This window comes from Bubalus kerabau, unplaced genomic scaffold (genome assembly GCF_029407905.1).
Source record: "Bubalus kerabau isolate K-KA32 ecotype Philippines breed swamp buffalo unplaced genomic scaffold, PCC_UOA_SB_1v2 scaffold_38, whole genome shotgun sequence".
Lineage (NCBI taxonomy): Eukaryota > Metazoa > Chordata > Mammalia > Artiodactyla > Bovidae > Bubalus > Bubalus kerabau.
In genome coordinates, this window is record NW_026577892.1 from 366964 (window position 1) to 393299 (window position 26336).

General features: G+C 50.6%; 1 protein-coding gene across 1 annotated transcript in view; it reads right to left on the reverse strand.

The window, feature by feature from the left end:
* Window positions 1–26336, reverse strand: part of LOC129640715 (liprin-alpha-1-like) — a gene marked incomplete at its 3' end in the record, with an annotated part of 47550 nt that overhangs the window by 6009 nt on the left and 15205 nt on the right. Inside the window, 13 exon segments of the mRNA XM_055565808.1 lie at window positions 767–989; window positions 2780–3003; window positions 5693–5828; window positions 8409–8482; window positions 10975–11045; window positions 11381–11462; window positions 12278–12409; window positions 13809–13859; window positions 15735–15950; window positions 16173–16274; window positions 16647–16721; window positions 17391–17555; window positions 18027–18086. Coding sequence (XP_055421783.1) covers window positions 767–989; window positions 2780–3003; window positions 5693–5828; window positions 8409–8482; window positions 10975–11045; window positions 11381–11462; window positions 12278–12409; window positions 13809–13859; window positions 15735–15950; window positions 16173–16274; window positions 16647–16721; window positions 17391–17555; window positions 18027–18086 — 1611 coding nt within the window.

Below are 26336 nucleotides of genomic sequence, written 5' to 3' on the forward strand. Positions count from 1 at the left end.
AGCTGACTAACAATGCAGCTAACATGCAATGGGTGGTAACAGAAAAAAGAGACAATACAAGTCCAGTTACAAAGCAGAATGTTGTACACGTGATTTCATGGGGTGAACAGCAATGCACTCACAACACCTAAGCTAAACACGCAAGAAAGCTGGAACATGTGCTTTAGAGCCACACACTCTGTCACCAAAAGCCCTAGGTCGTCATCCCAGTTTTAGACTCGGAAAAGTGAGGCAGCCCGACGTCTTCCCTGGGGCCCTGGGCCCTGGGCTTTTAACCTGGTTTCACACGCAGAGCTGGCCTGAGCGCGTGGCCAGGTCCATCAGTAAGCAGACCAATGTAGATTCTTGGTTTTGTTCCCACCGCATGCCCTGCACCCTGTAGCCAGGCATCCCCAGTGGAAAATGTGCTGTACGGCTTTCCCATGCCATGAGAGCTGCCTATGGTTACTTTCACGAAGCTGTCTGCTCCCTGAGAACAGAAACTTCCCTGCAGCTGCTGTGCCCTGCACAAGGCCAGGCCCAACGTTACAGAGGCAGGCTCTGGCTGAGTTCATGATGACGTGCTAAGTGGTGGTCCAAATATCAAGACTAATTTGTCGCTGTGCCATTGTGGAATGATTAAAGACGAGGCAGTTTAAAAACTTTTAGACCTCTGAGCGTAGCAAATGTACCTGATTTTCTTCTGGGTATAAAGAGAAAAAACAAAAAACAAACAAAAAACAGCATGCTGGGGGAGGGATGCGGCAGGGAGGAGGCAGTCACATACCAGAGTCATGATGCCCAGCTGGTCTCCCTCCTGCGCCAGGCTCTGCTGCCTCCTTCTGGCCTTGGGCAGGGGCGGGCAGGAGCCAGCATGCGAGGAGGTGGGAAGCAGGTTGAGGGAGCTCACTGATTTAAAACGACGGAGGCTGCCTAAGCTCCCCCTGCCCTCCCTGCTCTCAGTCTCCTCGGCCCGCTGCTCCGTGTTCTCCTTCTCTTCTTCGATCAACCTAAAATAGAATAAAAGGCGTCACCTGCCTTTGTCAGCAGAGGAACCTGTCTGGACAATAAATTTGGGCTGGCATTCTGTGTCATGATTAGCAAATTCCAGAAACAGTTGCTCAATTAACATCTCAGCCAAAAGGTTCTACCTTTCCTCTTTGGAATATTCTCAAACTTAGAATAACTTAGCCTTGAGTCTTACAAACTGGCCCTGACCATCCACGCTTGATTTCACTTATTTACTCTAACATTCTGAAGGGGCCCTGGTGGCAACTCTCTTTCCTGTGAAGAGATACCTCAAGTTGACAACCCTTGCCTCCCCTGCTCTCAGGACAGAGATGCACGTCAAGTGCCTCAAGTCTTTTCCGCTGGGAATCAGGAACTCTGTATAATCAAAACAGCAATTCACAAACAAGCTGCAGTTTCTAAACACAAGTCTCCAGACCAGATGAAGTGCTGAGTTGATCTTTTTTTTTTTTTTTTAAGGTTGTATACATACAAACGCATCACTTGATGAAGTTCTCCACCAGCTTTGTGTGAGTTTCTGGATTCATGTCAATGTGCTGCATTAACCTAGAATTCACAGTTTCTGCTCTTCTCCCCTAATGTGTGGTGGATGTTTTTATATAGCAGTTTAAATATACGATTATGCAAATACAATGATTTTCAAATTAAAATACAAGATTCTTACAGGAAGTAAACTCCAGCTTCACTTCAACTCATACATCTGGAAAGTTTTTCACTGTTGATAACAAGTTGATGGACAGAATTGACCGTTTACATCAAGTCAACTTGTCGCATAAGGAAAAATGACTTTTACCTGAAAACTTGCTGTAAAAATAAAAATATTAATCTATAACCGTTCCATATTTCCTGCAGGGATGCAGAAAGACCATCTTTCTGAGCTCGTCTGTGCTCAAACACGGCCCACAAAGCTGTCTGTCTTGGCGTGAAATGGGCAGGTGACACCACCTGCGTTTGCTGGTTGTCCTGTTCACCCCGTCTCTCCCCCAGAGCCCCGCGCTCGGCCGACAGGAACGGGCACCTCGGCCTGGGCTGACGTGATGAGACCAGTCTGAGCAGCAGCTCTGCCTGGTCCTGTGCAGGGTCACCGGCCTGCGGCCACTCTGAACGTGGACTCGGGACACGGGCATAGCTGGGCAGGTGTGGCACCAGGCAGGCCTCGGGGCCCCCAGCCACCTGGCTGCACCCAGACCCAAGGCCCCCTGCTCACCACGAGGCAGGCCTTTGGATTCTATCCTGTTTTGAAAATTGTTATACCTGCCAAGATGGTGTCTAAAGAAAACATCTTAAATATACTGAGGAGATGAGAAAAACTCAAACACATGTCCTTGGACCACTGTCTTACAACAAGCCAATCTTCATACTACATTAAGTTAAAAAGGAAAAGGCAGATCTGAGTGGGAATTTGCCAACCCCAAAACCCCAGCTTTCACCAGGTGGCTTTTCACCAGAACGTGGGGGGCTCTGAGGGACACAGGAGGGTCCACGGGCCGCAGGGGACACCGCCTCGGCACCTCACCCACCTTGGGGCTCAGAGCTGAGGGGGGACACCCCACAACGCCGCCCCCCCCGCCCCCACAGAGCGCTGACACCACACCGTGGACAGAACGCCCCGGCTGCCCGAGCTCTGTAATCAAGGGCCATCTCAAAACTGAAAATTCTTGAAGCAGACCTGAGGTCAGGTTTCTTACTATGGAACACTCAGACGTCCCTAGGAGAAGACAGCTCCTCAGAGAAACCGAGTTTCTGGGGAGCTGAGTTCAGGATCACCCACCGGATCTCTTCGTTGATGGCGTCCAGCTGCTCCTGCATCATCACGGTCAGAGTCTTGGCATTGGCCTGCCTGCTGGGCGACAGCTGAGTGGCCGAGCTGAAGAGGGTGACCCTGTCGCCCTCGTCGTCAGACATGCCCTCGTCACTCTCAAACACCTGGGCCACATCGGCCAGCATGCTGGCTTGCTGCGTGCGCTCCCAGTCCTGCTCCTTCGGGGTCTGTACCTGGGCACGAGAGGACCACGTCTCGTCAGCGACATTCAGGGCAGCTCAAGTCTATCAGGAACTGAACCCAATTTTACATGGAAGCCCTGACTGTGGATAAATGGGCCATGCTCATGAGACACTGCCATCTCTTAAGCGAACAGGACTCAAGAAACAGGCAGGGGGAGAATCCAGTTCCTAGATGGCCTGGTGACACCCAGGTCTCAGCGTGGACGGCAGGCAATCCTATGAGGTTATTCACAAGGGTGGGCTGATGGAGTCAGAGACAGAAACCGAAAATTACAAAAATATATCCATGCCTCCATCAGCCAGGCTGGAAGAAAATAAGAAAAAAGAACCCTTCAGCTCGGCAGCCACTGGGTCCCTATCAGCGGTCATCACTGGTACCAGTTCACCAGAGTGTGCCGTCCTCGCAGGCTCCCAGTCCTCCGTTTCCCAGGCTGGTCTGAACACCCACAGAGAGGCGCAAGCAGGGGCAGCCAGGAGACGGGAGGGCCAGCCCCTCCGCGGCTCTCCTCTCGGGACACAGGCCCTTGGGCTGTTCTGGGGGATGGCTCCTCGCACCGCAAGGCTGGCTCTGTCATCAGAGACACATGGGATTGTGCCTGCGGTGCCCCGTGCCACCCTCCCGCTCTCACACCTCACACCCTTGTCTCTGCAAACGTCCCCCCTGCCACACTGTCACCCAGGTCCTGCCTTCTTTCCCAGACATGACCTCAAAGGAACTGAGGGGCAGCCTCGAGGTGCTGGCTTGCTGGCTCCCTGTCCCCTGTGGCCAGTGCCCTCGCCTCCTGTCTTCGTCACGACCCCGCCCCAGGGCTGGGCTACCCCATTCGCTGGCTCCAGGACCACCTGCCATCATTCCTGCTCTGCTCCAGCGAACCAGCTGCCTATGGGTTCACCCCCATCAGCCCGGTCGGCATGTCCTCTCCCTTCTCTCGCCTTCCAATCGCACAAGGGGAACCAGCAGATTCCTCCTCCAGGGCTCCCTGCAGCGCCCACTGCGGGTCTCTGAAAGCTCCTTGGGAGTGGCCTCTACGGTCCCCCTCCCCGCCCGGTCTCCACTTCTCTGCCAGCAGGCGGTGAGCCCCGCCCTGCAGGGCAACTCCCCGGGGGCTCGAGGAACCCATGTTACCAAGCCCCCTCCCTTCCTTGCCCTCCCCCACGCCACCCCCCCACCCCCAGCATGTCTCTCCCTGGGCTCCAGGCCCTGCCCTCCCTGTGGTTATTCCTCAGTCCCTTGCGCCCCTTCTCAACCTTGGAATGCAGGATGCCCCACAGCTCTACCCTTGCACCCCATCTCTCTCCACCGGCACCTGCCTGGTGACTTTACCATGCTCGTGCCTTTAAATGCCATCTGTTCGCCCATGACCCCAAGTCCACCCTGAGCTGAATGAGTCCTCTCCCGGATGCAGGCCGGAACACTCAGCTGTTCTCCTGACACGTCCCCGGGACACCCCATGGGCTCGTCCACCTCAACAGGGCTGAGGCCCGGCTCTTAGCTCCCCGCCCCGGCAGCCCTCCTCACCTCAGGAAACAGGCTCTGGCCTCGAGCTGCTCAGGCCTGAGCCCAGGCTCCTCCCTGATGCGGCCCGCTCTCTCCCTTGTCCCCGCTGGTTGACATGACCCTTTTTCTATCTCCGAGTGGCTACTTCTCTTCCTGCCTCCGGGTCTCTGGTTCAAGGTCACCCTCCTGGTGTCACCTCACTGGCCACCCTGTTTACACACGATCGTCCCCTCCTCCTTGGACAACTCAGGCACTCTGGTCTCCTTTCCCTACTCATTACTGTTCAACAGGCTGCGCGGGTTTAAAAAGGGGTCCACAAATTCTTCCATCCTCCTCCCTTCAAGAGGCAGAAGGGGCAACTCCTGCTCAGCCCCTGAGCGAGGCAGGACTTAGCAGCTCACTCTCGCAAACATAAGTGAAGGTGTGCAGCCTCCAGACCAGGGCGTGAAGGGCCCCGGGCTAAACCCCGCACTCTCGCTCTCAGAGGGTGTTCCGAGGAAAGCCAGGCCATGGGAAAGCCACACGGCAGGGACCTCGGCCTGTCCCCAGCAGCCAGGTGAGTCTGAAAGCCTGCCATCCAGCCCTGGGGTGCCTTCCTGCGTCTGTGCCCTCAGGAGGCCCTGAACCAGGCCCGCTTGCTACAATGCACAGGCACTGAGGACTGTGAGCTGCTCCCTGGGAAGTCACTAAGCTTTGCAATGATTCGTTACGTAGCAGTGGATCAAGAACACACACGGTTTTTAATTCACTGCTGGAGTCCTACTTCTGACCATGTCTGGCCCAAACTAACTGCTCACTGAATGTGGAAGCTCAAAACACAGACATGTATGAACAAATACATGGCATGAATGAGGTGAAAACATAAAGGCACTTAAACTTCCAATGAGAATTCCTCTCACTATAAGCTGATGGATATGTGTATCCATTTACTCGTAGGACGATTTCAAAACTGTGCTAATTAGTACCATGCTGGGCCTCACAATAGGCCACAAATTATTAAAATTGGTTAAGGAAAAAAAGCATGCCTTAAAAGTAAACTCTTAGCCAGAAAAAGGAAAATGGGAAGACGTAAAGCGACCTATCAGCGCTTTGTTCCAAACCCACCTCAGGACCACAGTGTGAGGGGGCAGGTGCCTCACAAGGTGCCCACCAGGGATGGGAAGGGGGCGGCGGGGTCCTTGCCTCGGATGGCTCATCGTGCAACGCTGCCAGCCGGCCTTTCTGGGGGCACCACAGCACCGCCCCGTTGCCCAAGGAGTCTGCCGGCCGGTCCGCCACAGGGAACCTGAGGTCCGGGGCGCTGCCCAAGTGGGGTCGGCTGAAACACACGGCAAAGAGCAGCACTGTTAGAAGAAAAGAGAGCTCACTCTGTCAGACGGGCCAAAGCCTGTCCATTTGGAAGATCGGCAATTTCACAGCAAAAGGGCCCCCGGGAGGGCACTGCCCTCCTGGCTCCAATAGCAACAGGCCGCCCGCTGCTCCGCAGACACTCAGGGCTCATCCCCAGCAGCTGGAAAACTCCTGTATGTGGGGAAGGCAGTGCTGACGCGAGGGTGTGGAGCTGACTAGGACAGGATCGGCTGTCTGGGGTTGGGGCGTCCAGGGTCCCCCTGGAGCCCGCTCTCAGGTCCCAGGGCAGGGCCTGCACCTGCTCTGCTTTCCCCTTGGCACCCCACCTCCCCTTCGGCCCACGCCTGCTCTGACCTCCCTCTCCCACGGGAAGTCCGTGGATCACAATCACCGGTCTGCCTGGAACACTGTCTGCACGGCTCTCAGTGTTTTTAAAGGCGCCTCAGACAACCCGCAGCAGAAAAGCCTCAGACCCACGGCTCGGAGCTGAGCACCACTGGTGTCTCCCATTAAAGCAGAGGTGAGCGTGTCACCGGACTCTGGGCTGAACAAGGCCCAGCACAGATGCTCAGGCCCTGAGCACTAAGGCCTGGGCCTGCAGGTGCCAGGAGCTCACTCAGCAGGGGCCTGCTGGGAGGCAGGGCGGCCCCGCCTTGACTGTGAGCCGCCTTCACTGCAGGACCGCCTGGGCTCTGCTCAGTCTTCTCTCTGGGAAGAGGGGGGTGCCTTCACGTGCAGGAGTCCCTAAACCCAGGAGACAGGGCCTTCCTCCGAGGACAGGACACCCCATACGCTGCAGAGTGGCCAGGGCCGACCACCAGCTCAGCCTGCTCGGGGTCACACGCTGCTCTGCTCGACGGTTTTGCAAGGAACACTGTGCTGCACAGGAGATGGAAGTCTGGAATCTCCCGGAGCCACACCTGTCTTCCCTCCTGTCTCCCCTCCCTCCTGACAGAACTGTTCCCTTCTCTGCTCCACTTCCACCCAAGGGCCTGGGGCTAGAGCACACTTGGGAACTGGGTGGGGGGTACGACACAGTCCCGCTGTGGACTGCGGGCCCTCGAGGGTCCTCTGAGGGCCACAGAGGCCTCCGGGTTGGGTCGCCCCCCAACCATCGCCTCCCAGTCCCCTCGCGGGGTGCAGCCTTCATCTCTCTCCCCCTCCTCACCCGAAGCTCTTTCCTCAGGGAGAAGGTCTCAGAGACAAGGTGACCAATTCCTCTGGGAGGTCCCACCAAATACGCCGTGCCTGCCCTGCCTGGGAGCCAGTTTTCAGTCCCCACTCCCTCCCTCCTGAGGCAGCACAGTGCCCCCCACCCAGCCCACACTGCCCACAAGCCCCACTCCGAGGCCCCACCTGTGCTGCTAAGTCACTGCTGTGACCCCTCCAGAGCTGCCTCCTGGAGACACCCCTCCCTCGCACCAGCCGCTGTGGCCCACTGTCTTCAGAGCACAGCGGCTCCTCCTGCCCCGCGGCTGCTTCCTCTTCTCGTCTCTCACTCTCACTGACACACACGGGACTGGTGACCAGGCCCCAGGCTTCTCCATCTGAAGCCCCCAATTGTGTCAGGCCTCGGGTCCTGGCACCAGGTCCCTCCTCGTTACCCAAAAACCCCCAAGAGGAGGAGGCCGTGTCCACCTCCTCTTCCTCCACTGTCTACGCAGTCCTCCTCACACTCACCTCGTCCACCCTGGGAGCAGGGGTTCCCCACCTCTGACAGCCCCAGCCCCTCACCCTGGAGGAGCTCTGCCACCAAGTCCGGCCACGTCCCCTCCTGTTCTACAGGGCACGTGCTCTGCTTGAACTCCACCCGCCGTGGTTTCAGACACAGGACCAGTTTCTGGCTCTGCCTTTGTCTCAAATGACATCTCCTTTTCTCTAGAAGAAGGCTGGGTGGGGGCTCTGGACTGCGAGGATCCCCTAAGCACACAAACACAGAAATATGCGTATGGGCTCCAAACTGTCTCCTAAGTCAGGCTGCAAGCAGTAGTCGATTTCCTACAGATGAATGAATGTCACCAGTAAGCACTTAATCACCTTTGCTAGAGTTTCTCTCTCACTTGTGACCGTTTTCCGTGAAGAAGCCAAAGAAACATTTAAATACTCAATAAGAATTACCGCCCCTCTAACAACGAGGAAGAAAAAAGCAGGATGCTCAGTAATCTGCTCTCCTCATTCACAAGCCAGGTGATTCCTCCCACCGCAGTCAAAAGACTACAGGTCATTAACCTTCTGCGACTCTTCAGAAACATCGGTGTCACAGTCTGTCAGGCCCCTCAAATGAATACGCCCAAATATCAACTGGTCGGCCCCCTACTTCCAAACCTCTGCCTGTGGTTTTGAGTGTTGTCAATCCTGTGACTACCACTCCGTGGTACCAAGTTTGACCCTAAGGAACGATGCTTGTCTCTTCCCTCTCGCTGGCCACGAAGCTACAGGCTCCTTGAGGTGCGACCATGAGCAACACCCAGTCATACTGTCCACACACCAGACAGGCCCTTGTCACACTCGACAGCGCTGAGGGGAGCTGCCCGGGGGAGCAGCCTACCTGTGGTGGAAGGGAGCCCCTCGCAGTCTCGTCTGGTCCACTTCGGCTCTCAGGGGTTCCAGGTTTAGAATCAGCTGGTCCTACGAAACAGCAAATGACACAGCCTGCACCGCTTGCTTTCTGGATGTCAAGTGACTTGCACCAAAATGTGCAGAACAGGTTACGTGAGTAGGTATCAACTCCCAACATTTTAATTCTGAGAAAATGTTCTCTAAGAGTCCCTAGCAAATGGAAACACTCAGAACAATATTAACCCTTATAAACCATAATGAGGAGGAAGTTCCATCTCAGGTGTAGAAAAGGTTTCTCTGGAGGAAACATGGCAAGCCATTAACAACGATGAAGTCTGTAGAGAGAAGCTGGACTTCAGGCGGGGGGTTCGGGTCAGGGGGACACGACTCACTCTATTGCCCTCCCTTCTCTCACTGCTTTCAATTGTCTCCATGGAGCTCACCTGCATCCCTCACATTCATTCCTCTACAGCCCACTTCACTTGCTCATGGGGTAAAACAAGTCAAACGGGCCAAGTCTGTGAGTCACTCAACTCAACCTGGAAGCTCTGTGCTGTCGGCCATGGCAGTCACTCGCCTCGTGCAGCCCCTGAGCATGTGAGACAGGCTGCTGCAAAGCCCGATGTGGAAATCACACAGAGGATTTCAAGACTCGTGGTGAAAGAAGGACGTCGAGTAGCCCGCTGGTTTTTAGGAAATTTTAGATTGTGTAGGTGGCTCGTATTATCTTTCTGACGCACAGCACAGCCCACGTGAATGGCTCACGCTTTGTCTCAGCTCTTGGGTGAATCCAGAAAGGACTACTCAGAATTCTGAACCACACACAACAGCCACACACTCTAAATCCATCTATAATGCAAACACATTCAGTGTTCAAAACCAGAAGTGCTATACGTGTTACAGCAGTGGATTCGCCATAAGGAGAATGTAACTCGACGTCTGCTAAGCATCTGCTCAAACTCATGTCCACTGAGTTGGTGATGCCGTCCAACCGTCTCATCCTCTGTCATCCACTGTCTCCCTGACTTCAATCTTTCCCAGCATCAGGGTCTTTTCCAATATGAAAATTCATATTAAAAAACTGGAAATAATTACCTCAAACAATTTTTAAATGCAATAACAAAGTTGCCAAGTCTGTGTTTTATAAAATGAGCATCAATTTCAAGGTTTATAAAGCTGTTTCAGAACCTACTGTATTAAAAAAAAAATGGAGAGAAGACAAAAGAATGATCTATTTGAGATTGGCTCTGTATGAGAAATTGCTGAGACGAACTGACGGGACGGGTCATGGGTATTTATTATACTACTCCATCCACTTTTGTGCATGTTTGCAATTTTCCATCGTAATACATTTTAAAAGTTTATTTTCTGTTAAAGCAGAGTCTTCTCCAGCAACACAATTCGAAAGCATCAATTCTTCAGTGCTCAGCCTTCTTTATGGTCCAACTCTCACACCCATACGTTACTACCGGAAAAACCACAGTTTTGAGTATATGGTTTGAGTATATGGTTTGTCGGCAAAGTGATGTCCCTACTTTTCAATATGCTGTCTATGTTTGTCATAGCTTTCCAAGGAGCAAGCATTTTTTAATCTCATGGCTGCAGTCACCGTCTGCAGTGATTTTTGAGCCCAAGGAAACAAAACCTGTCACAGCTTCCACAATAAGGCATCGGCCTTCAAAGATTTTTAAAGCAAAACAAAAGTTGACTTTGAATTGGCTTAGTCTAGTCATAAACAGCATCCCGATCTCAACAGCCTCTGAGCAGCAGTGATGAAAGTAAGAAGTGCACCCCTGATCGGGAGATATTGAGCTCTCCGCCTAAGCGGGGAGGGCGCCTCACCGCGGGTCGCATGATGGGAGTCAGAACCACTGCCCCCTGGAAGCCCGCCTGTGAGGCTCTGCAGTCCAAGCCCAAGAACACAGGTATGGTGGGGACAGTACTGACACGTGAGGCTGGACCCGGGATCCCCACTCCATTTCCTGGATGGTCTGTATTGCCGTGTGGCCAACCTTTCCGGGAAACCTCTCTCAGGACTCGGTGACGCGAGCCTCCACCATCACCCTTTCCTGTCGTGATGCGCCTTCTCTCGCAGCACAACTGCGGTTCTCCTGTCTAGAGGCAGCCATCCTACACACACACCGTGTCTGGACCAGCGGTTTGGCATGTGGGACTCCAGCGCCACGTCCGAGGCAAGCAGGCTCCACACCTGGGCGCCATGCCTTCAGTTTCATGGGCCCCGGGCTGGCACCCCAGGTTTGTCTGAGGGGCAGTCGTGAGGTCCACCTGTATCCCAAGCAGCTCCCCGGACTGGCTGGTCAGAGCAACAAGCAGCCTCTTTGAATGTGGGGAGGCCCTGGCTCCTGCCCACTGCCTATGGGCGACCACCTCTGGCCCTGCTCCCGAGGAGGTGGGTGCCCGGATCAGCAGATGGGGCCACACAGGCACACACTCGATGCCAGAGACGGGAGTGGTGGAGAAAGGCAGTGCTGGCCCCCGCCCAAGCCACGTCTCCTGCCCAGACGCCGCCTCCCCGTCAGCACAGGCACCCGCTGCAGCTCCTTGTTCTTTTCCTCCAGTTGGGCCTCCATCTGGCGCAGCCTATCCTCCATGCTGCTGTGTCTCTCTCTCCTGCCTGTCGGCCAAGAACAGCGTCAGCTCCGCTCACAACAACCCTGTCCTGACGGCACGCGGGCTGTGATCGCAGGGGCGGCAAGCGGGCCATGCTCTGTGCGAACCACGGGCCCTGGGTTCGCGGGGGGCACGCCCGCATGCCTGCTCACACAGCCTGCGCGGCTTCGTGTGTGACACATGGCTCACGGAGGGGGCTGGTGACCAGCTCGTGAGAGGAGACGTGCTCCCCGTGCCCCGGGCCCCACACCCACGGCCGCTGCGCTCCCTCCTCGGACTGCCTGTGGCGAGCCCGCGCGGGCAGCAGACAGCGGCAAACGCGAGGCACACGTTCTACCTTCCTAAGCCGGGAAGGAAGTTCGAACCGTTTAGCCTCCTGAGTGGTAGAGCTTCCAGAAGACAAAAGGTCGGACTACAAGGCCGACTGGGGATGGACAGCAGAGATGCCAGGGGAGAGGAGAAACCAAGCCTGGAGAGGAGGATCACAGCAGAAGGGTGCCCCCTGGCGGCTGTTAGTGACCCTGCTCTGGGAGGGTTGGCGAGCACGGGACACCGGCAGCCTCCCGCGACGTGATGGCCCCTCGGGCGCTCACTGAGCTCCTGGCAAGGCTTCCGACAGCCGCGTCAGCACAGACCCGGCCCGACTCTCTATGTTCAGCCAGTGCCCACCGGCAGCGCAGGGCAACACCTTTCCCGCCACAAGGACAGGGTGGCTGGCTGGCTGGCAATGGGGTCGATGCCCCCAGCAGCGCCACATCCCACGGACATGGCCTCTCACCCGCGGGCTCCTGGGGACGGCGAGTGGGGAGTGGGGCCTCGGGTCTGCACGTGCCCTGCTGGGACTTCTTTAACAAGTGTATGGATAATGACTTAAAACTGTGTTCATTACAGAGCTATTTTGGCCATCTCTTAAACGAGAATGGGATTTTTCTAGGTCCCTATCCTGCTAGGCTTTGAGTGGCTGACTGAACTCTGAGCAGCAGTGACTCGGAGCTGAAGCGTCCTAGGGACACACACAACTCGGGACAAAACTGGAGGGAAATTAACATAGGGATGACGCAGAAGTGGGGCCTGCCTGACACTCAGGGAGCGCTCCCATCTCAGACGGGCAGCACGACCCCCGCGTCTGCGCTCCTGTGTGGACTGAGCAGCACCGGCAGGGGCGCGGTGGGAGAGCAGGGGAACAGGCCCTCCCTGCGCCCGCCCCCCAGGGACCCAGAGCAGCACCTTGGAGAGCGAGGCCACCCTCTGCGCCTGCTCCGCCTCCACCTCGGGCAGCGTCTCTGCCCTCCGCAGTCTCGGCTGCAGCTTCTCTACCAGCTCCAGGCGCTCCTGCAACTGGCGGTTCTTATCCTCTGTCTACAAAGGGAGAGCAGAGGATCAAAACAGGCCGAGAGGTGTAGCCACTGTCGCTTTAAGCAAGCTGAGACAAAACCTAAATGCACGTGTCTAGTGGATTCATTCTGTTTCGGAAGCTCCGTCAGGGTAAATTTTCTCTCAGTGTTCCTGGGCTTGGGCTCAGTGAGCAGAACACCTCCTGCCAGAGTATTTGCTTTTCCTAAACGTTCCCCAAGGACGTCTTAAAAAAAAAAAAACAAATTCTTATATATTAAAGAAGATCTGTAGAAGCTTATTCATTCTTATTGACAAGTTAAGGGAAGAAGGGTTCACTACGGACCCTTCTTAAAACATCACCAGAATCATCACTTAGAGGGAACCCTACCGACCGCAGATGGCTACGGGCGTGTAAGCCAAAATATGGCTTTCATCTCCTCTGAAATACAGACCTGATAAGAGCGTGCCTGGTGAAATGCCAGTCAACTAGTATTTGTAAATGCACGATTATTCTTTTAACAGATCTTCTTACTCTGAAAAACTTTCAATGTAGAACAGACAGATTCTTTTTTAAAAAAGAAAAAAATTAAAGTATCTATAAGCTCAGGTTCCTGAGAGGTTAGCATTTGTTTCTAAGCAGCTTTCTTACTTTTTCTGTGTGCGTATTCCTCTATGTACGTACACAAACAATATGCTGTGCTTTAAAACCCTCAGAAAACAATAGCATATGGTACATAGTATTTTCTGATCTGCCTTTTACAGCCATTATTTTGTATATCGTAATGCTTTTAGTTAGCATTCCCCATCATACATTTCAATGGCTTTCTAGTATTTAATTTTTGTGGTGGGGACAATGATACACTTTGGCACACACCAGACTGACTCACTTTGTTTTGGAGAAGCCAGATTTGGTTTTCCTGGTTAAATCCTGATTATCTGAGACCACTCGGGAACAGGAGCGAGTAAGGCTCACCAAACCACAGGAAGTAGAATCCCTAATCAGACCGGAGCTCTAACCCTGCCTTTTGTCACAGTGACCCCAGTTCCCAACAGGCAGCCAGCTGCCGTGAAGTTCCCTGCTGCTCTCTACTCTTTCGGTAAAAACTCTAACAAGCCAACAGATTCACGTTCAAGTAAAACAAACGAGTCAGGAATGGAATTCCACAAAATGGTTAAACCAAGTCCCAAATAATGCAAACCTGTAAGTTGCAGTCACCCGCAATTTTTTAAAAATGTATTTCCTTCCAGTACAGCTGATTTACCATGATGTACATCCACACTTTTGAACACAGTATTTTAGGGTCATAAGAACTTTACACTGGGACTTGATTTCCAATGTGGGAGTCACATGAAAAGATCTTTACCTTCCTTCCTCAGGAATTCACTACTATATAAGTCAGACACAGTTCAGAAAGGCCATTACCTGTCGATGCCTAGAATCCTTATTTGCAATTTCATTTTCAAGTTTATCATTGATGTCGTCCTAAGTTTCAAATCAAACATAAAGTTAACGTCCTCAAAATAAAAGTCCTAGACACGGCAGTTTTCTCGGACGTGAGCAAAAATGCGCCTATCCCAAAGGTCACATTTGCCACGATTGGCACCCATCTGTCTTAACGTTCTGTCCAGCCACTTGGTTGACCAAGCTTCTTTTCTACATAACAAACCCAAACAGCAAACGAAAAGTATACTAAACTACCCTGTTATTGCAACAATTCCAGGAGGGAAGGTATCTGGCATGAAGTCAGGACCTCTGTCTGCTACACCATACAGGCGGGCTTGACCCAGAACAGGGAGGGACCTTCAACAGATCCAACGGGGAGCTCTGAGGCTCGTTTCCTCGAGTAAAAGTTGGAAAAGTCTCATGCAATTTCCTCAGAATTAAAGTAGCATATTAACGAGTGGAAACAGAAGTCAAATTGTACACAACTGGGAGCAGCCTTCTCAAGCCTAGTTCTTCAAAAGCAGACTTACACCACATGGATGAAACGCTCAAACCAGGACCAGAACTTGCTGCTGGTGCAACTCCTGTCCGCCACCTCAAAATCCACTTCAGGTCCCTCCCTGGTCACTAAGTAACCAATGTGGGCAAAGTCCTAACTTTAAAAGTGTAAGGTCTTGTAAACGCTTTTTCTAGAGATCTATACGTATTAAACTCTGACACCTAATCTCCTGTTGTCAAAGAGTAGTGTGAATAGCTTATACAAACCTGTGCAAATATTTCTGTTTTGAGTTCTCACACAGAATTACTCACACCAAGCTACTAAACAAGTACACCTGCTATACCACATGTTGGAGGGGTTCTCTCTGAGACAGTCTCACAGGGGAGGGTGTAGGCAGGGTGGGTGCTGTCTGTCTGTGCACAGAGGAGAGGCGAGGCTCACAGGAAGAGAGGCCTGAGTCCCCAGCACTCTTCTGTTTTCACAGTGACCGCTAGGGAGCTTCTCATAAATCATGACACCCGCAGACACGACCGCCAGAGACATCACGATTCCACATGGTTACACAGCTCGGGCCTGAGGATCTGAGCGTGAGCAAACACCACTCGACTTGTCTGACCGCCGGTATCACTGTCACACATCCCTTCACGGAGCGGAACCTCAGAAAACTCGAGAAGATGGCCAGGCAAGCTCCTTCAGCAGAGCCCACACAGCATGCTCCCATCTCTCCGAGAGAACGGGCTCCACAGGTGTCACCAGACTCGCCTGAGTGAATCAGAAGCAAATTTCAGCATCATCAGGAACATATTCGACAGGCAGTTGCCGGGGGGGGGGGGGGGGGGGGGGGGGGGGGAGATGAACCGGGAGACTCGGGTTGACATATATACAGCACTGATACTACACAGGAAGTCAACGAGTGAGGACCTAGTGTACAGCACAGGGAAGTCTACTCAGTGCTCTGTGGTGATGTAAATGGGCAGGAAATCTAAAAGAGAGACAGATACATAAATAGATAGATAGATAGATGACTGATTCACTTTGCTGTACAGCAGAAATTGACACAGCAGTGTAAAGCAACTATACGCCAATAAATGAATGAATGGATGAATGAATTTTTAGAAAAGGAACACAGTGGGCCCCCTAGAACTTGTGGAAAGGAGGAGTCCACACCCAGGGTGCAGCACAGCGTCAGGGCTGCCCTCGTGTTGCTCCACTGCCAACGGACTGCCTGGACCAGGCCTCTTCTACTCCAGAGACCTCGACGCAGAGGCAGGGAGGCAGCCAGTTGCGGTCTCTCCAGTGCTCTGCTCTTACTCACGCAGCCATCCCAAGGCTGAGATCCCCGGGAGAACAAGAAACCCACATTCCACCTCAGGACAACAGACACAGCTGCAGTCACTCACTTCGCGGACGTCCCGCTCAAGTTTTCTCTTCCTGTCCTTGGACTGGAGGAGGTCCTTCCTGGCCGTGTCCAGGTCCTCCTCCAGATGTTTCATGTGGGCAGAGAGGGCTGCCAGGCGCTCCTCCATCTGCCTCTGCTCCCGCAACTGCCTCTCTATGATTTCCTGGAGCTCTGTCTCCCTCGCCACGTCTTCCTCCTTGCTTAGATGGCTGTCGGAGGGTCTCTAAGGGGGAAAGGAAGCCTTATACAGCCTGGTTTTGGGAGGGAGGGAACACAGTACTTCCGGGCAATCTGTGAGGTCAAAACTGCCTTCTGCGCTCTGGGAGCTCACAGGACCCTCATGGCCGCTCAGACCTACATGGTGCATTGGTGAGAGGTCCCAACAGCCCCGCACAGACTGGATGGTAAGACGAAAACCAGACAGAGAGCGAGACCAAGGACTTGCCTTTCCATTGGCGCTTGGCATGTTTTCTTGCTCATGATGTACATAAAGCACCCTGTCCGTTAGTATCTTTTCCTGGTTATTCTCCTCTGAAAGAATCATCTGCTAAAAACAAAACATTGAATCAGAGTAAAGAAATAAGTAAAGACAACAAAACTCCACCTGGAAAACTCAACTCTAAACTGAAAACACAACATAAAAAGAAAATACATGGTGATGCTATCCATCCCGAATACCACCAGGTGATTCGAGTCAGAATTTGTCTTCTACTGGACAAAGGGGTACTTAAGAGATCCTGCAACTCTGAGCCACAAGTCTAGTTTACTAGTCATTAAAGTAACCCTGGTGGGCGGGTCCTCAATCAGAAAGATAAATAACATCTGATGCCCACCACTACAGCCTTCATTCTTTTTTAAAATGAAAGGATTCAAATGACAAACCCTTCACGGAAATTACACAAAGACTGATCAAACTTACCTCTTTATGTGTGGCACCTAATTCTTCTTCTAACAAACTACACCTTTCGAGTGCTACTCGTAATCACGCTCTCAACTCAAATAAAAGGGGCCGAGTCACCGTGTGTTGATGTGTGTATATATGTTAGTACATTTCTTAGTGTATACTCACCCTAATACATGGATACTGTCACAGAATACCTTTAATGTCTCTCATTGATCTTAACGTCAAGAGAATCTGCTTGTTAACAGCTTTAAATTCTAAGTTTAACAGCTTTAAATTCTAAGTTTGAGAGAACAAAATGTTATCCTAAATTAATTATTACCCAGTTTTTAACTGCAAGTTGATATACAGAATATAATAAATCTTGAGACATTCATGCCAATGAATACTTTTTAACTGGGGGCTTCCCAGGTGGCTCAGTGGTAAAGAATCCGCCTGCCAATGCAAGAGGGCAGGTTCGATCCCTGGGTCAGGAAGATTCCCTGGAGTAGAAGATGGCCACCCACTCCAGTATTCATGACTGGGAAGCCCCATGAAGAGAGGAGCGTGGTGGGCTACAGCCCACAGGGTTGCAAAGATTCGGACATGACTGAGCATGTACGCAGGCAACGCTTTTTAACCATGACTCTGACTTCTTACAGAAAAAAAATGTATATACAAGAATTCAAGACGCTCAAAACTCAACTAGTTACATAAATATGTGCATCATCCACCTAACAAGGCAGCAAGTGTACAAATCCAGGACGGCCGGATGGCTGGTACCTTCTCGTCCAGGGCCTTGTGGTGTTCAAAGAGCAATTTCAGCGCCCTGAGCACCTCCACCTCACTCGTCATGCCGGCTGGGGACTGCGCCTGCCGCTTGCGCGCTGTCATCCCGACGGGTGGCCTACATCGGGAAACCAGGCGCTCCAGGAGCTCCAGCAGCAGCTGCAGGGCAAGGCCAAAGGAACACCTTCAACCTCATGCTCGAATTCCGGGCCGATAACTCCTCTCAGCCTCACGCTATACCCAGAAACATGCTAAGGCACGTCGGAATCCCGCCAGTGCAGTAGAAAGTTAGAGTGGACTTCCCCAGGGGTCCAGTAGTTAAGACTCCACACTTCTTCAAGGATCATGGGTTTTAACCCCTGGTCGGGGAACTAAGATCCCACACAAAGTGTAGCGTGGACAAAAATGTAAGTTAAGAGAACTCCCCCCTCATATGTACTAAAATTACATTAGCTCACATCAGAAATTTGAAGCAAGGTTATGAGAACTCCGAAGTGATCCACCCTGGTCTGCTCAGTGGGAAGATGTGAAAAATGACTTGAAAATCAGACAAAGTTTAAAGACAGCACACGGAGGCCAGCGGTGACCCCCACGGGGCAAATGTCAACACGTGAGAATCCCCCTACTGACCCTGGTGTTGTTTCTTTCAGCTTTTAGCTGAGCGATCTCCTCTTGTCTTTCACGCAGCTGCTGCCTCCATGTGTGTGGTTCTTCAGGAGTTGGAAACTCCTAGAAAACAGTTCAATGAGAAACTAAATGCAAACATAAATTAAAAAGAGAGCGAGACTGTGAAGACTGACCCTGTCGAGTCTCTCCAGGCTCCACACAAAGGATCTCCATGCCCCTCCAGAGAAGAGGGGTCCACTGACCCCAAGACAACACAGGCCACCACAACTCAGACCGGCCTTCGGCCTCCACCTCGACCTGGCAGGCACGTGGCAGGAGAGAACCTGGAATCCAAGCCTGCCTTCTCAAGACCCAGGGACATTTGAGAAACTTTCCAAAACGTAAACCTAACAACAAAGTGGATAAAGAGATTCTTAAACGACACACAGACCAGTGACCTAGAGCCACTGGGGAGAGTGAAGAAAAAAAGGAAGGTCTACAAGGCCACGAGGCTTTGGAGTGTTCCTCTGGGAAAAAGGCGGATGGCACCTCAAAGCCATCTGTTAGCCTGACTCCACGGAAGCCACCCAGTCATTCACTCAACCGGTTAACATGTTAAATTTATGTTAGATGTACTTTACCACAATTTGCGTGCATGCGGGGCCGTCCACGTGGTGAACTTGCTCAAACTGAACCACACGGAGTCTTTCATTCTTCTCTTTTTCTTTGCAGAAATTAAAAAATCCTGGGCTACTATCCCCTACTACATACTGAGTGTTCAGCACCCAGAACAGTGCCCAGCACTTGTAAGAGGCATGTAGTAGACATGTGTAGCTATGAGGGTGTATGTCATATACGTAAGCAGCAGGTACCTGTCATTAAAATACTGGACACACTGGTCTGTGCTTTGTAAGATGGGAGACATTAACGGGCTTAGCCTTTCTGCTTCATGGACTGACTCTCTAGCTCGATCCTCATGCCCCCGAGATTCCTCCAGCCCGTATATCCTTTCTTTGCAAGAAGGGAGACATTAAGGGGCTTAGCCTTTCTGCTTTAAGGACTGACTCTATAGCTCAGTCCACGTGCCCCAGTGACTTCTCCAGCCAGTGTTTCCCTTCTTGTGGGGCCCCCGCCCATCCTCCACACAGCAACTGCACAACCTCTTACAAGGTAAACCTGCTGGGGTCGATCCTGCCCGCTACGGCCAGAACGCCCTGGCCGGCAGGGCCCACAACCATGCTAACAAAATGAAACACAACCCCAATGCTTCGCCAGGTGAGGGCCAATCTGATGGGCCCAGCCCCTGGCTGCTCTCACCTCAGGCCGCTCTGCTTCCAGGACGTGGGCTGAGGCCAAGTCCTTCCTAGTCTTCGCCTTTGCCTTGGGGTTGCAGCGCTGGAATAACGCCCACAGGCGGGCCATTCTGCGACCCATCCTCGCGGATGGGGGAAGCCCCCCACTCGGGGGCAACCGCTGTTTCACGGTAGGATACCTCGGCTACCACCACCAATCTCACACTACAACCACAGCTCTCACACACACACTGCTCTCACACACCACTCTCACACACACCGTTCTCACACTATGACCACTGCTCTCACACTATGACCACCAAATGGCATGAAGGCTCTGCCTCCGGCACGTCTCCCAGGAGCCCAGAACTGGAACCCACTCAGTCACAAGGGGCTCCGTGGCAACAGGGGGGCTGGGCTCAGGCCCACTGTCAAGGGTGCAGAGAGCGGGGAGGGGCTGCCAAAAAGACAACACTTGAGCGTGGAGTGCAGGAGAAGGCAGGCTGTGCCCACGGCTCAGGCCCCCTGTCAAACATGACCCTGCAAGGTACTGGGTCACAGTCGAACCGACCAGTATAAACTCCTTCAGAAACCACCACCCCTGGGAATGAGCATGTCTTCTAAGTGGGCTTCTGCCCCCCTTTAAGCCCCAAACAAGCCTCCAGTGGGGCTACTGAAAGGGCAGCCCTGAACTCAAGGGTGTCCCCAGAACCCACCCGGCTGAGGAGGACTCACCATGCTAGCTGCCCCTCACTCCCACCCTGAGCTCGGTCCTCCCTGACTGAGTCCCTCACTCGAGCTCAGCAAGGGCTTGACCCACCTCGCTCCAGGCACTTAAAATGAACCCACAGTGGGTACAGGGGTTCATTCAACCTGCTGCGAACTTGCCCTCTTAACTTCGACCCTTGGCTGCCAGACGACTCTGCCCTGTGGGGGCTGCATAGTGGAGGTTCAGGGGTGTCCCTGCCTTGAGCGGCGACAGCCAGCGCCTCCCAGACCCCGCCTGAGTCTCCCACCCCTCTCCTGGCTCCACTCCCACCCTCGCGGCTCTCCACTCACCAGGGCACAGGCCACTTGCTCCTGGCTCAGCCTGGACCTCTGCTGTCATTTGAGGACCTCGGTCCCCAGGGTGCTTGGGGTCCTACATCCACCCATCTCAGCAATTACACACTCTGGGAGAGACAGAGTACAGTTTGGGGTCCCGCCCGCAGTTCACCCTGAACACGTTCTCTCTTTTTTAGCTTTATCTACTGGAGTTCTCTGAGATGTGTTCTTAAAGCATCAACTGTTGCTTTCAAAAAGACTGTAAGGTCACTGTGCTCAACTTTATGAATAAAGTCTTCATTTTCCACCTTAAAGTGAAACTGGAGGGAAGACTAAAAGCAGTCATTTTTTCAAACTGAAAAAGAAAACCCACATGTGACCATGTCACAGAATACAGGTCACGTAATCCCTCCCTCCTCAGCCTTGGCCTCCACCACCAGCAGCCCGTCATCGCAAGGCCTGCCCTGGGCTGCCAGGGGCAAGGGCAGAGGGGAGACCGGCTCCTCTGTCTCCAGGCCGCGTGGGCCGCCTGCTCCACCTCCTTCCCAAGTTCACATGGCACTGAAACAGCCCGGGCAAGCTGGGGATTCTGACCAGAAACACAACCGTGGGTACCAAGCAAGGACCCCTGGTTCTTGTTTTCCCTGGTATCAAATAAACTTGATCAAGACAATTACTGTGACTGTTACATGTGGCTTCAGATGACAGAAGACCCCCCAGGGTGTCTCCACTTCCAGTGACAGACGCAAGCATCTTGTAGGTCAGCCTACCAAGAGCTAGAAAAGCTAAATAAGGTTTAAAAGAGGTCCTTAGGCAGCCACAATCCAAGATTTCAAACAAAAGCGAAGCCCAGTGAGGGAGCTGGAGAGTGAGAGGGCCGCTCCTTCCCTTGGGGCATCTGAGCAAAGCCGACTCTGTGAAGAAAAGGAAGGGAAAAAGTCAAGCAGAGGGGGCTGGCTAACACAGCTCTGGAGGGTTCCTTGGGCTGTGGAGACAAAAAGTCGAGCGCAGGCCTGACCAGTCAGTCCGGATGTCAGAAAACGTACCCAACACTCTGCCCAAACCGGCTGAGGGCTGACTATCAGTCACCTCGTGGTGCTCAGGAGAGACGGTGGGCTTCAGGACCTGCCAAGAAGGGGGGGCCCTGGGAGCCACCCCAGGCTTCCAGACACTGGAGACGCTGGAAAGCTCCTCCCTGGGGTCGGGGGGGGGGAGGTGGGTGAAGGCTGCTGAGACTGAGCTTACAAGGACCCCCAAGCCTCAAGTCCCTCAGGCCCTGAGTGAACAGACAGCTCTGTCCCCACTGGAGGTCTGCGTCAGAGGAAACTCTGGAGAAGGCGGCATCACTCAGAACCTCTAGGGTTTTCCAAACATAATGTCCAACATGCAACCAAAAAAGCAAAAGAGGGTGTAACAACAAACAGGACCAAGAGGAAAAGAACTGAACCAGATCCAGAGGTATGAGATATGTATCAGCATATCAGAGGTATGCTAGAGGTATCAGATGCAAATGTCACCTGTTCAAAAATATACTTGACAAAAGGGGAAATTTCTGAGAATCAAAACCAATCTAGAACTTTACAATAACAGTGACTGAATTTAAGAACTCAGTCTCTGGGCTTAACATCAGATTGGACGTAGCTGAAGAGAGGATCAGTGAACTGAAGGACGGATCGGTTACAATATATATATATAAGAGGGAAAAAGGATAGAATGTATTGAAGGAGTCTGCTGTTAAACTATGTTGTTAAAAACTATAAATGGGGACCCTCATGGTGGAGAAAAGACAGAAAGGGGAATAAGACATGCCTCCAGGGGTTGAAACTAAAGAGCCTCTTAATGAAAGTGAAAGGGGAGAGTGAAAAAGCTGGCATAAAACTCAACATTCAAAAAATGAAGATCATAGCATCCGGCCCCATCACTTCATGGCAAATAAATGGGGAAACAGTGCAAACAGTGGCACACACTTTATCTTCTTGGGCTCCGAAATTACTGCAGATGGTGAAATTAAAAGATGCTTGCTCCTCGGAAGGAAACCTATGGCAAACCTAGACAGCATATTAAAAAGCAGAGACATTACTCTGCCAACAAAGGTTCATTTAGTCAAAGCTATGGTTTTTCCAGTAGTCATGTATGGATGTGAGAGTTGGCCCATGAAGAAGGCTGAACGCCAAAGAATCGATGCTTCTGAACTGGGGAGTTGGAGAAGACTCTTGAGAGCCCCATGGGCTACTAGGAGATCCAATCAGTCAGTCAATCCTAATGCAAATCAATCCTGAATATTCATTGGAAAGACTGATGCTGAAGCTCCAATACTTTGGCCACCTGATGCAAAGAACTGACTCATTGGAAAAGAACCTGATGATGGGGAAGACTGAAGGCAGGAGGAGAAGGGGACGACAGAGGGTGAGCTGGTTGGATGGCATCACCGACTCGATGGACATGAGCTTGAGCAAGCTCCAGGAGTTGGTGATGGACAGGGAAGCCTGGCGTGCTGCAGTCCGTGGGGTTGCAACGGGTCAGACACGGAGCGACTGAACTGACTGACAGGGACAGTGGCAAGAGTTGGTTCAAGAATCAGACCATTGAGTCAAAAATGAAAACCACACATTGGTTTCAGCAGCTCTGCAGGTGCCTAAGGCAAGAAGAAAATGTTCAAGCGCTCAGAGGAAAAAGGGTGTGGCTTTTAACGGCACAACAACACTGAGAGCTGACTTTCCAAGAGCAAGGGAGTCAGAAGATAATGGACTGGCATCTGTAAAATGCTGAAAAACAAATAACCACCAACCTGGAATTCTATATCCAACAAAAACTCTCTTCGAAAGTGAAAGCAAAATAGAGACTTTTAGGGCAAATGGAAATGAGACAACTCATCACCCACACACAGGAACTAAAAAAAAATATTCAGGCAGTGCTTTGGGAAAAAGAAAAGTAGTCTCTGACGGAAATATAAAAAACAAGTAAAGACCAACAATGAGGTAACTGTGAGGGTAAATACTAACTCTACAAAACAATGATGTTAACGCCAAAAATATATCTAACAGTTTAAAGTGTGACAGTGACAAGGAGGAAACAGTCGTGTCAGGGAGGCAGTAAGAGTACTAAGTTAGACTTGAATGTAAAACACACGCTGTGTCTGCGAATGTACACCCAACAACCTGACAGAGGAGCACAGAACTACAGAAAACACTTCATACTTCTAAAAGAAGGCAAGAGCAAAGAACACAGACTAGGTGGGACAAACAGAAAACACACAGCAACATGGTGTTTACACACTGAATATCAACATTATAAACAGAGCCAATACTCAAACTGATTCCAGTGAAAACTATACACTATTCAGAGGTACATGTTAAGATGGAGGGTCTTTTAGACAGGTGAAAGTAAAAGATACCCAGGCTAACACGGATAGAAAACTGACGTGGCAATATCACTGTCAAATAGTGTCTAAAGAAAGAAGCATTACTAGCGATAAAAAAGAACATCTCATACTGATACAAGTTCAGTCTAGCAAGAAGATGAGGATTCTAAACTTGAATGTACCTAATAACATAACCTCAAAATATCAATACATAAAAACTGACAGAAATAGAAAAGGAGTAACAGTCGAGTTCATAATCCCAGTGGGAGATGTTAAAGACACATCTCTCGTGGAACTGGGCTCCCTGGTACGTAGTCACCTGCAGCCATGAAGTACCTGAAATGTGGCTGCTCTACAGTGAGATGCGCTGCAAGCCTGAAACACACACTGGATTTTAAAGACTTAGCATGAAAAAAAGGATGTGAAATATTTCATTAGGTTTTATCATGTTGATTACACACTGAAATGATAATATTTGGGGTGTGTTAAAATAAAATATATTACAGGTAATTTCACCTACTTCTGCTTTTATTCAAGGTGGCTACTGGAATCTGAATTACATGAGTGACAAACCTGATGTAACTGATACACACAGAACACTGCATTCCCACTGATACATATTATTTTCAAGAGCCCAACGAACATAAAACAAAAAGAACATGTATTGGGCTATTAGGAAAGCTCGAATTATTTCAAAAGACGGAAGTAATGCAGAGTATACTTAGGGACTGCAATGGGCTGACAGTTTATGGGCCCTCAAACTTCACCCCGCACGTGGTGATGATCCTAGGAGGCAGGCACTCGGGGAGGGGTCAGGCCAGGAAGGAATGGGCTCCCGTGCTGCGAGGACAGGGAGAAGCAGCAGGCATCTAGGAACCAGGAAACATGACTCACCAGACGTGGCACCTGCTGGTGATCTTGGGACTCCCCAGCCTCCAGGACTACAAGAAACAACTTTCTGTTGTTTATCAGCTAGTCTACGGGATTTACAACAGTAGCCCAAAAAGACGAAGACAGGGCTCTTTGATGGTGAAGGACAGGGAAGCCTGGCGTGCTGCAGTTCATGGGTCACAAAGAGTTGGACACGACTTAACGAATGACCACCACCACCACCACCACCACCACCGGTTGATCTGAATTAAGACTAAAACAGAACTCATGGCTTAGGCTATTTAGTCTGTTTCACACAGGCCAAAATGACTCGTATATTTTAAAGTATTTATCCAAAAGTGCCCCTTGATAGCATTTTACAGCCTGTACGTAAGAGGATGAATACTTTTAAAATACATTTAATAGTCTATACTTCTAAAATATAATATTTCAAAATATTTTCCTATAAGAGACTTTGAATATTTTTTCAGTAACTCTCCCTCTTTCCCTCTATTACAGGCACTGAACAATTTTGAGGAAAAATCAGTTTGGTGCTAGGAAGTCACAGGCAGGGTACTTCCCAACTTTAAAGATTAGTAGCAGGAAAAAAAAAGATTAGTAGTATATACTATCTATTTATAGAGAATTACTTGCTGTCATTAATGTTGCAAGAGCAAAACATACCCATTTCCTTATGGTCCTTTCATAAACAATGCTTCTCTAGTTTGTCTTTTAAACACATAAACAGTGTTTCTCTAGTTCTGTGCTCCTCTGTCAGGTCCTTCTGTTATTGTCTGGTGAAGGGGAAACACTGTTATCAGAAAATGAAACTAAAATTATGAGTTAGATATGATGTTATTGTTCTATTTTTGTATGTTTCTGAATCAAGATTAGATAAACAACAGATGGGCTGCCTTCTGTGGCTGAAAATAGAAATAATGGGTTGGCTGTTTTCTACACAAATAATTTTTTTTTTAATTCTACAAATGGCTCTAAGGTGAACTGACAGTCTTGGCTAAGCTGCTTCTATTACGGTAACACATTTCTATTATTGAAACACAGGTTCTAGTATCAAAATTCCTTGGGACATAGATAACTGGATTAGATGGATGAAAGAGAAAAAAATGAAGGGGGAAACTTTAGGAAAGGAAACATGTTCTTTTGAAAATCAATGTTTAAAAGACAAAATGATGATTCTAATACAGAATATAAGAACAATTCTTTTTTAAACCTCAGGAATTATGTACTTGCCACAACAGAATAATGAAATGTTTCTTTGTGTATGGCATTCAAGTAAGAGGCTTAACTTGATTTTCTCATTTAATCTTCACAGCCACCTATGAGGTAGATATTACTGTATTTAACATATTATTCCCTATATTTACATGAGGAAACTGAGACTCAAAGTGTTACAGATGGGACTGTAAACCCCATGTTTTTAATGAATATGTTACATGTGAATGGCTTTCTAGATATATCAACAAACTTTGAAATGTGTAACTCTTTCATAAAATGCTTTGAGCCTCTTAGAAGCCCCTAAATAAATAGGAAGATGTGGGAAAACAGAAATGAATATTCTCTGTAAAAACAAAAAAGAATGCCTTAAGAGACATATAAAATACAAAATAATTATGTGTAATAATAAAATGATAAAGACAGGGGTCAGAGGAACACTAATGGGGGAGTGATCATAGTTATTATTTGTATTAGAATACTGTAAGTCAAGAGTACATATCATAATTTCTGGGGTAAGCAATAAAAGAATGC